Source organism: Girardinichthys multiradiatus, chromosome Y, assembly GCF_021462225.1.
Source record: "Girardinichthys multiradiatus isolate DD_20200921_A chromosome Y, DD_fGirMul_XY1, whole genome shotgun sequence".
Taxonomy (NCBI): Eukaryota; Metazoa; Chordata; class Actinopteri; order Cyprinodontiformes; family Goodeidae; genus Girardinichthys; species Girardinichthys multiradiatus.
The window spans coordinates 27,080,923-27,092,381 of NC_061818.1; the positions used below are offsets into that span (position 1 = coordinate 27,080,923).

The following is an 11,459-nucleotide window of genomic DNA, read 5'->3' on the forward strand; positions in this document are numbered from 1 at the left end:
TCAACACCTTTTCCCAAGCCTTCTCTGAATCACTGGCAAAATTAGGACAGCCTGTTCACATGCCTTCTATAGCAGGGGCCAGCAAGCTATTACATATTGCATGTTGTCTGTGATCCCAGCTGCCTTCAGACCAGCCAAAAGATAATTTTACTTGATCGTCCTAACATCATATGGTGAGATTCTACATTAAACTCCAGACTGGGAGCAATGACGGTCATTTTATATTTGCTCTTTTGTAAACATCTTCAACTAATATTTTAGGAGCCCAATCCAGCCTTGTGGAGATCAACTATCTTGTCACTGACATTCTTTGAACACTGTTTGGTCTTTCTCATGGTGGTGGGAAGGCAGGGCTAGAATTAAAGCTGTGAACAGATTTACTTTATACACACAATAAAGCGGAGAGGTTTCTGTTATAGAATGAGTGATCTTTTTGCTGCACAACAAATTTGCGGGAACCAGAGTTCTGGCTTCTTGGCAGAACAGTTTTTTAATTTAATGACATGGATTTTTAGCTTCTACGTGTTTTGGGTTTCTAGTCCATCTTCTGTCTCTCTATATTAAACTATATTAAAGGAATGCATAAAAAAACTCAGAATCGGCAGAGGGTCAAATAATTATTTCACCCACTGGACACCCAGGGTAAAACAGAATAATACTTTCTGAAATGTGTTTTCAAGATGATCACACAAAGCCATCCTTTTTTATAGGAAGAGGTTAATGTGGCTGCTAAATGAGGGGTGGTGACCTTTACATTATTTACTAGGAGTGATGTAAACCAGTTCTGCAAGTCTGTGTTGATCTATAACTCAGGTTGCTGTTAAAGTCTGCCCAGATTACTCTTTGGACCCACCTTGGAGCTCTTCCTCTTTGTGCATACAACAACAGCAGCTGTAAGAGCAGAACTCTCCCCACACTTTAGGAACGTATCATGGCTTCGCGGCCCCGAGCTTCCTCCCAGCCAGGAAAACTTTCCCTGCCTCAGATTATCAAGGGAACCTCATCCCTTCGTCCACGAGCTGTTTCCAATCGCTCTTGCTCCATGCTGGAGAACGAGTTGTCTTGTCCCATCTGCTGTGAGATCTTCAAGGAGCCAGTCGTGCTCAAGTGCAGCCACAGCTTCTGCAGGGTCTGCCTGCAGCAGTTCTGGAGTAAGAAGAAGGCTAAGCGAGAGTGTCCCATCTGCAGGAGGAAGTGCTCTCTAACGGAGCCGACGGTCAGCCTGGCCCTGAAGAATGTGGCTGACACCTTCCTGAGGGAGCAAGGGAAGAGGGGGGCCACAGCCAGACTGGGGACAGGGGTCAGCGTGGCAAGGGAGGATGCAGTGGTGCTGGAGGAAAAGTGTGAAACACATGGGGAGGTTCTCAAACTCTTTTGTATGGATGACTTTGAAGTCTTGTGCTGTGTCTGTCACACTTCCAAGAAGCACCAGGGACATAAAATGTGCCCTCTAGATGAAGGAGCTCAGGATCTGAAGGTGAAAATGACTCTTCAAAGTTAATAATCTGTCATTTTAAAGCTTAAATACCTGTTTTAACTGCACTGAAATACTGAGATCCTGGAAAAAGTGTAATTTGTTTAATGATTCTACAGATGGAGATATATTGGCTGGAATTCCTCTGATTTCTGGTGTTTTTCTACCCTCAGACAGAACTGAAGAAGGAGCTGATCCCCCTAAAGAAAAACTTGCGCCACCTGTATGAAGCCAAGCAGGAGTGTGATGACACAACTGTGCACATCAAGGTATCAATAAACAGATCCAAGAAACACTAGACAACCTACGGGAGGGCGGATGTAATTTTGACGCAGGCTGAGTCATGCAGTGTTGGCGTGTAAACACCCCAGCCGCAGTGTTGGAGAAACACAGTACTTTAGATTTTTGGAATGCTTTGAAGTTCTCAGTAGGTGGGTAATTCATTGTCTCAGATTTATCTATAAAACATCTACGGATGGGTTGGGCCGGAGTTGTAAACTAAAAATTAAATCAAAACAAACAAAAAAAAATCTAAATTTTCCATCTTTTTTTTTCTCTTTTTTTTGCACTTATAAATAAATATGGATTACTTTGCGTATTTACATTGAGGCATGAACACATTTAAAACTCACTGTAAATGTACAACTTGACCTTTGTATTTAGCTCCCTGTTCACCATGGCAGGCTGGAAAAGTAAGTTCAGCTTTGCTTGTATAGCACCTTTCAAGACATAGATTACAAAGTGCCGTACATCAGCAAAACTACATCCAAATTGTTAATCAAAAATGATGAAAAAAATGAGTTTTGAGTTGTTGTTTTCTTAAATTCAGCAGAGTCCACACATCTTAAACTAAAGGGGTCAGACCAAGGTTGAATGGGGGCCTAGCCAGAATTTGAATTGGGAAGACCTTGCCTAATTGTTTGCAAATCCAACGCAAGCGGCCACTTACTTTGCTTATGCCTCAGGCCAGATCAAAGTCCATTATTTGGTCGGTTACAAAAAAATGACAGCAATGTTCTAATCCAGTTGTAAACCTCCTGCTAGCCAAACAAAGTCTGAGACAAAAGTCTCAGGCTCTGGTATGCCAAGTTAAGTTAGGCTAATGAAGTAGACAACATGGCTTTTCTCTGGTGGTCAGAGGGCCTAAACATATGTAGGCTGGGTGGACAAACTTCCACCTATCATTTAGTGAATTTGAAGGAAAACAGTGCTGCTTCTGTAGCTCTGAACTAGAATTAAAGTCATGTAATTTCCCCTAAATTTCAAACTAAAAGTCTCCTCTCTGGAAAAGACACTTAAATACATTTCTTTCAGACAAGCAAAAGCTATGCTCACTTAACTTGTTCCACGTTCACCGTTTCTCTCAGTGCTCAACAGGGTGCACGGACACAACTATAGTGTCTAATGGAGACAATTAAACTGTGCAGTTAATATTAGTCTTAATTTCGTAGCCTTAACACACACTTTAAATAATAGTTGCTTAGCCTAAATATTTAGTTATGGCATAGCAACATTAAGAACAAGTGATGATCTATATTCTCATGTGTGGTAGAGCCAGACACAGGCCACAGAAAAGCAGATAAGGCAGGAGTTTGAGGAGCTTCGGGGGTTTCTCAAGCAGGAAGAAGATGCAAGACTGGCCGTCCTGCAAAAGGAGGATGAGGAGAAAAGGGAGTTGGTGAGGAAGAGGTCCGAAACCATAACCAGAGACATCCTCACTTTCTCTCATGCTGTCATCGCCATTGAGAATGAGATTGCGTCCAGTGATGCTCAGTTCCTTCAGGTGAGTAGATTTTCTTCTAGAAATAAATAAAATACTTGTCTTGCTCCATGCAGAACACAAAGTATCCTAATTGTCTGTGGTATCTTTTCAGAATTACACCAACACAAAGAAAAGGTAGAATTTCTTTTTTTATTCCCTGCAGTATTAGATCGAATTAATACTTCTGCTTGTTTTAGTACTGATTAATTATTGTTACATGTCATCACAGAGCACATCTACCCCAGAAAGATCTGGAAAAACTGTCAGGTGCCCTTATAGGTGTGGCCAAGCATCTGAGCTCCCTTAAATACCAAGTGTGGGCAAAGATGATGGAACTGGTTCAGTACAGTAAGTACCTGTTTGGACTTTGAATGGGCTGCATGTTGCAGACAATTTGTATACCAGCTCAGTTTAGTTGTTTTGGGATGAGCTTTAAACAATATGTTCTTGGAGGCCAGATGTGGTATAGATACTTATATTTATGAGGATGGATGCCATGTTAAATTTGGGCTTTTAATAATAAAAATAGCTTCAATAATAAAAAACAAAATGCTTGCAGGACTTTCTCTTATCTGCACGGAGTCAGAACTATACATACATGCTAAAATATATCCTACAAGCCCAGTGATATTTGATTAAACCGCCCTAATAGGAGATAGTTGTAAAATCTCTGTGCTTATACATGACAAAAAGAACAAAGCCAAAAGGATATGAGACAGTAATAAACAATCAACAGAAGCCATAAACTGTCAGGTACAACCAGACACAGAGTTAATATCAACAACTAAGTCATATAAACTGGCTTTACTGAACATTAGATCTCTGTCAGGAAAATCATTTTTAATCAATAACTTCATTACTGACCACGATCTTGATGTTATGTTTTTAACAGAAACATGGATACATGAATTTAATGAAGCTCCCATTCTGATAGAGTCGATGCCTCCGAACTACAATTTTCTTTGTGTGAGCAGACAGCAAAGAAAAGGTGGAGGGGTGGCCACTTTGTTTAAAGATTTATTAGAGTGTAAAAAAGTATTTCTGGGCAAATTTGACTGTTGAATATTTGGCTCTCCAGGTAAAGAGCCCTGTCTGAACCATGTTCTTGAATATTTACAGGCCTCCTAAGTCCAAAACAAACTTTTTCAGTGATTTTAATGAGTTTTTATCTGTGATATGTGTTGATTATGACTGTTTAATTATTGTGGGAGACTTCAACATTCACATGGACAATCCTGATGACAGATGTGCAATAGATCTATGTGACACTCTTAGAAATTTTAGTTTGACTCAACATGTTAAGCAGCAAACGCACAAACAGGGACATATTTTGGACTTGATCATCACTAAGGGTCTAAACATTTCCAAGGTGTCTGTAACTGATGTTGCCCTATCTGACCACTTTTCTGTTATTTTTGAAAGCATCATCTGCAATGACTCAGTTTGCCAAAGAGACATGATAAGAAAATGCATCTTTAAGGACGGTGCTGCTGAAACCTTTAACCAGATTTACTCTTCTACCTCCACTTTGCCCTCTAACACTGTAGATGAGCTGGTAGAAAACTTTCATTCTAAAATCTCAGACATCATTGATTCAGTTGCTCCAATTAAAGTGAAAGTTGTTTCTGGGAAGAAAATGTCTCCATGGAGAAGTGCTCCACCAGTCAGAAGTGAAAAAAAAAGAGTGTCGAAAAGCTGAACGCAGGTGGAGAAAGACTTGACTCCAGGTTCACTATATCATCTATAAAGAGAGACTATACAGATATAACCTACAACTGAAAAATGCAGGGGAATCCTTCTTTTCTGAGATCATCAGCAAAAACATTAACAATGCTCGTGCATTATTTGCCACGGTCGACAGGTTAACAAACCCTCCTGTAACTGTAGCATCTGAACTCCACTCTACCAGGGCCTGCAATGAATTTGCTAAATTCTTTACTGAAAAAACCCAAAAGATCAGAGAGGCAGTCAGCACATCCACATCAACTCCAGTACCAATGTTGTCTCCAACTAGAACTGATTTTGACAAAATTTCCCAATTTCACCAAATAAACTACAAAATCTTAGAAGGAATCGTACAGCAACTAATCTCATCTTCCTGCTGTCCCGATGTTTTACCCACAGCTTTCCTTAAGAAAGCTTTGTCTGTAATAACATCTGATTTAACACAAATAATAAAGACGTCCCTTTTGTCAGGTGTTTTCCTCCAGGCCCTGAAAACAGCAATTATCAAACCTCCATCGAAAAAGAGCAACTTGGACAAGCAGCTACTACAGAACTACAGGCCTATATCAAACCTCCCCTTCATTAGTAAGATTACTGAAAAAGCTGTGTTTCAGCAGTTAAACAACTTCCTAATAACGACGAACCACTTCGATGTCTTCCAGTCAGGCTTCCTCCTCACCACAGTACAGAGACTGCTCTTGTCAAGGTGTTCAATGACATCCATATAAATGCAGACTGTGAAAGAACCATAGTGCTGGTATTATTGGACCTTAGTGCAACATTCAACACTGTTGATCACTCCATTTTATTAGAGCGCCTGGAAAACTGGGTCGGCTTTTCTGGTACATCACTCAACTGGTTTAAATCCTACTTGAAGGACAGGGACGTTTTTGTGTCAGTAGGTAACTTTACATCAGAGAGCACACAAATCACGTGGTGTTCCCCAAGGGTCCATCTTAGGGCCCCTCCTATTCAATATCTACATGCTCCCCCTAACTCAGATTTTAATAAACAACAACGTCAGTTATCATAACTATGCAGACGACACACAGCTATACGTTACAATGTCACCAGGTGACCATGAACCCATTCAAGCGCTAGGTAAATGCTTAGAAAAAAATCAATCCATGGATGTGCCAACATTTTCTTCAGCTGAATCAAAACAAAACTGAAGTAATAATCTTTGGACCAAAGGAAGAGCGTTTAAAAGTTAGCACGCAGCTTCAGTTAATACAGCTAGAAACCACCAGTCAGGCTCGAAACCTGGGTGTAGTGATGGACTCAGACATGAACCTTCAGAGGCACATAAAGACAGTAACAAGGTCGGCCTTCTAACACCCAAAGAACATCTCCAGGATTAAAGCACTAATGTCTCAGCAGGACCTTGAAAAACTAATTAATGCGTTCATCTTTAGTAGAATTGATTACTGCAACGGTGTCTTCACAGGTCTGCCTAAAAAGTTGATCAGACAGCTGCAGTTGATCCAGAACGCTGCTGCCCGCGTCCTCACTAGAACTAAGAAAGTGGAGCACATCACCCCGGTTCTAAAGTCCCTACACTGGTTCCCTGTAGCTCAGAGAATAGACTTTAAAATACTTCTGTTAGTCTATAAATCACTGAATGGCTTAGCACCAAAATACATTACAGACTTGTTGTCAGTGGATCAACCACCCAGACCTCTCAGGTCTTCTGGCTCAAATCTACTCTGCATACCCAGAACCAGAACCAAACATGGAGAAGCAGCCTTTAGTTCTTATGCTCCACTAATCTGGAATAAACTGCCAGAAAACTGTAAAAGCGCCGAAACCCTAAGTTGCTTTAAATCAAGATTAAAAACTTATTTGTTTAGAGTGGCCTTTGACTGGGCCATCTAGGCAAGATTAGTTGCGTTTTCAGTCCAATTTTCCTTTCATTTTCTTGCCCATCATTCTATTCTCTTTATTTTATTTTACTTTTTTTAATTACCTCTGTTATTTGATTTTATCATTTGATTTGTTTTTCTGTGTCGGTATCTGTGTTTATTTGGTTTGTGATTGTATTGTAATTGTATGTACAGCGCTTTGAGTGTCTCGTTACTGAAAAGCACTATATAAATGAACTTACCTTACCCTATAAAGTTTCACGTCAACCATCCACTTTTTGTATACACCAACAAGCCTCTGGCCTAATTCTGGCTGGATATTTGATCACTTTTATTACAATTTGTAGAAGTTGGTTGATTTCCCAATGTGGATCCACCTTTAAGACATAGTCTGCAAACTTTCAATAATGCTGAGGTTGGAGCTTTTTTAAGGAACTTATGCACACCTAATATTGGGATCACATTTTGGAGGTATTTCTCCTCCATTTTCAGTATTAAATCCTTTTTGTGCAATGCAGCAGTATTACTGGCAGTCCCACAGCATGATGCAACCATCATCATGCTTAAGAGTTGGTACAGTGTTACCAGTGTTATACTTGCATTTGAAAGACTTACCTTAAAACCTCGTAACTTACTTTATGTCATTGTGGCCAAATACCTCAGTATTTGTATTGTCAAACCATAAAACATGTCTTCTGAAGACATTTGGCTTCTCCACATGTGCAGCTGAAATTTGATTTTAGACCAGGAGCCTCTGTTTTAGTGAGCACCCTCATCATTGTCAACATAGTAGACCTATTTTTTATTTTTCTATCTATTTTGGCAACGAAACAGCCCCACAACATGATGGTACCACCACTATGCTTGAAAACTGCTGCTGCTCTATCCTAGAAAAAGACTAATTTAAATAAAAGAATAAAAGCACCAGATTAATATGATATTCGTGATCATGATGTTGTGAATTTAAGATTATGACTGCAAATATACATTCTGCTTTCATTTGTACTATTTTCAGTGAGGGATCTTTGGGCTTCTTTCTATCAACAGGTTTTGCTCTAACACAAAGGAACGTACTTTGAATTCTTATTTGTTTTTTTGTTAAATGACTATTTTTCCTGCCCATTTTAGCACCCATAACCCTGGACCCCAACACTGCCTACCCTTGGCTGTCCCTTTCCGCAGACTTGACCAGCGTGGCCAACACTGGATCCCTGCAAAAGCTCCCAGACAATCCGGAGCGTTTCGGTCGCTTTGTGTTCGTGCTGGGATCAGAAGGCTTCACTTCAGGCCGCCACGCCTGGGAGGTGGAGGTGGGCAGAAAGGTGGACTGGATGATCGGTGTGGTCAAGGAGTCCATTGACAGGAAAGGGCACATTTCTGGGTGTCCGGAGGGGGGCTTCTGGATGATATCGTACTCTGAGGGCAAGTACTCAGCAATGACGAGGCCCAGCACTCCGCTCCACTTGGAGGGCGATCTGACTCGGGTCAGGGTGCAGCTTGACTGTGAGGCTGGGGAGGTTACTTTCTCCAACCCTGTGACCATGAAGCCGGTCTACACCTTCCCTGACTGTTTCACTGAAAAGATGTACCCCTTTTTCTGCCCCAGTGTCAACATTAACGGAAGCAACCCCAAACCTCTCAAAATCTGCCCTGCCAAGGTGGCTGTGTGGAACAGTGCGACCTGGTGATCTGAGATTACGTCACATAAAGCACTGACATGTTTTATATTGCACAGGTTTGATGATGTTTTGTGAAGGTGTGAATGGAGCTATGGAGCAATGATACAAAGAAAATACAATAAAGCAGTTTCACGAAACCAGACACTCCCCTGCTAACCCTTTCTACTTCTTCATGAGGAGCAGCACGGTGAGCATCATCCCGCTCCGGTGGTGAAAACACACCTATTTGATTTATACCTCACTTTACAACCAATTTAACTTTTAACTTTTAACTTTACAATTCCCCTAAATGAAGGAGAGGTTACTTATATCACATCAACATTTCTATGTGTTACATGTGATCCCAGTCACTGAAATGCATTTCTTTAAGACAAAAAAGCTATTTTATAAGAGCAGCCAGGCCCATAAAGCAGAAGGAGGAGATAACAAAGATGCTCACATTTTGTCTAAGAGAAGATCACTAACATTTAATGAAAAATCAAAAATATAAAATTAAATAAAATGTGAAATCAAAATGTCACAAAATGTAGCTAAATTTTAATTGTTTTTGTTTGTATGCATATTTTTCCTCACTGGCCTGTTCATTGTTTGGGCTAACATTCTAAACACTATAATGTAGAAACTGAAAAAAGGTTAATCAAATTATTTCTATGTAAATAAAACCTACAGTTAAGTCCAAAATTATTTACACCCCAGGTAGATTTAGAATTAAACTTAACCAAGGCGTTTGTTTCTTATAAGCAAGACATCTCTTAAAGATAATAAAACAACATAAAGGTTATTGCAGTGTTTATGTCGATACCTTTCTGGTGGAGGATCAAGTAATTTGAGTATCCATTTTGATTAAAAAAACAAATTACTTTTTCTTTTTGTTACATTTTCATCTGTATTTTCATCATGTTTCATCTGGACAGAAGAAACATGTTGGTCAAATTTAAAGATTACCTTAAACCTTAATCTGTCAGGGGTATTTATAATTTTAGGCTCTACTTTGTTTTTAGACATTTTTTTAATTGCAGTTTTTCAAGACCAAACAATACTTAGAACAATAACAGTTTATTTCCTTTCACTAGAATTCACTCAACTGTGAAATCTTGATGGGTCCAATATGCTTGTCAGTGAATAAACTGTTTCCTCTACATTGTTTTATTGCATCCGTTTTTTTCTTTTTAGAAGAACTCATTCTGAAGGACAGCAGAAAGTTTTCCACTAACCTTGTTTCCACCCCTGCCACTGGGCAAAGCCAGGAGGGGAGTAGAGCTTTCATTATGCAGTCATTTTAAACAAGAAATAAGACCAGGGACAGAACAATTAAGGATTATGTTCGAAGACTTAGCTGGTCCTAGAAAGTTGTCACTTGCCAATAAAAGGAAATAAGAATTTAAAGTTACATTAATGTTCTGTGTTTTAATACCACCCTGTTCCTTGATGGCATACCTGCGTCATTGTTTCCTGTGTGTCATCAGAACTGGTAGTGAGTCCTTTTGACTAGAAAGTCTGCATTGTTTATCAAGTTGAGACCATCTGGCCTCACAGGAGAGCCCTCCTGCAGTGCATTTATTCATGCTACAAAGGTCAGACCTGTCTGACAAAGGCAGGAGCATCCGCAGCAGGCAGAGGCAGACATTACATGTAGACGGTTCTGTGAACAGTGTTTCCCCCCCTTACAGATGTCTTCTGTTTTTTCACACTTAAATGTTTCAGATCATCAAACACTTTTTTAATATTGGGCAACAATAACTTGAGTAAATAGAAAAAAGCTGTTTTCACTTATGAAACTTATAAAAGGAACCAACCTTGTCCTTTATGAAAATGTAATTGATTCCCTTGTTAATTATTAATGTACTGTAATGACCAGATAAATCTTAGGTCAGTTTCACTAGTCATGCCCATGCCTGGTTATTGTCAGACCTGTAGAATCAACAAACCATGTTAAAATAACCTATCTGAGAACATGAAGGAGGTTAAAAGAACTTATGCCCACTCTAACAAAATTTAAGAACAGATGAGAAACAAAGTCATTGACATTAGTGTGGAAAGGCGTTGAAAGCCAGCATTTCAGAAAAAGAACACCATACTGAAAGTCGAACATGGTGGTGACGGTGTCATGGTCTTGTCTTTCTTTGCTGATTCAGGACTTACATGATTTGAGGCAATTCATGGAGCTGACAGTTTTGCTCTCTAGCAGAAAATCTTTAAGGACAATTTCTGGTCTTAAACTCTAACACGCTATGTTATGCAGCTGGACAATGATCTGATGCACACCAGCAAGTCCACCTTGAATGGCTCAAAACAAAAACAATTAAGGTTTTAGAGTGGCCTAGTCAAAGTACAGACCTAAATGCAATTAAGATGTTGTAGCATGCCCTTTAACACACCGTTAATTCTCAAAAACCCTTCACAGTGGCAGAATTCTGCAAAGAAAATTCCTCTACAGTAACGTAGACACCCCCTTCATAAATGAAACCATCATTTAAAACTGTGTTTTGTATTTACTCAGATTATATTTGTCTGATCTAAAGACTTGCATGATAATCTGAATCATTTAATCGTCACAGAAAGAGAGAATATAAGAAATCAGGTATGGGACAAATGGTTTTTCACTGAACATCACAAAGCTGAAGGACCCATTCCACCTGAGGTTTGTGTGTGTCAACACAAAAGAGCTGGATGGTAAGTTTAACTCCAGTGGGTTAGCTACAGCTTTTCTTGCAGACAGTTTCCTCCATCTCAAGGCCTTTGCTGACTCATAACATTTCAAGAAAGATCAGATGCGGGGTTCCTCAAGGCTCCATTCTGAGACCACTTTCATTCAATATCTACTGTATATGCTCTTCCTACATTATGTAAGGATTATGATTATTGATTAATTAATATTCATCAAGAATTATAATTTAAAATAATAATTTGATTTTGTTTTAAATTTTTTAACCAAAAATCATTACTTACGAATATAA

General features: G+C 39.4%; 1 protein-coding gene across 1 annotated transcript; it reads left to right on the top strand.

Moving 5' to 3' along the window:
• Nucleotides 1-652: 652 nt before the first annotated feature.
• On the top strand, nucleotides 653-9,646 carry LOC124864080 (E3 ubiquitin-protein ligase TRIM39-like). The gene is made up of 6 exons (XM_047358703.1): nucleotides 653-1,477; nucleotides 1,648-1,743; nucleotides 3,027-3,257; nucleotides 3,349-3,371; nucleotides 3,466-3,584; nucleotides 7,952-9,646. Exons 1-6 carry the CDS (start codon nucleotides 932-934, stop codon nucleotides 8,509-8,511), a joined length of 1,575 nt encoding a protein of 524 aa, XP_047214659.1. The 5' UTR covers nucleotides 653-931; the 3' UTR covers nucleotides 8,512-9,646.
• The last annotated feature ends 1,813 nt before the right edge of the window (nucleotides 9,647-11,459 follow it).

What these genes read in the sequence shown, in the direction of transcription:
- LOC124864080 (XM_047358703.1), top strand. Translation starts at nt 932, where the DNA reads ATGGCTTCGCGGCCCCGAGCTTCCTCCCAGCCAGGAAAACTTTCCCTG. An exon ending in TACACCAACACAAAGAAAAG is followed by an intron (nt 3,372 to 3,465) that starts GTAGAATTTCTT and finishes ATGTCATCACAG; the next exon opens with AGCACATCTACCCCAGAAAG. An exon ending in GATGGAACTGGTTCAGTACA is followed by an intron (nt 3,585 to 7,951) that starts GTAAGTACCTGT and finishes TGCCCATTTTAG; the next exon opens with CACCCATAACCCTGGACCCC.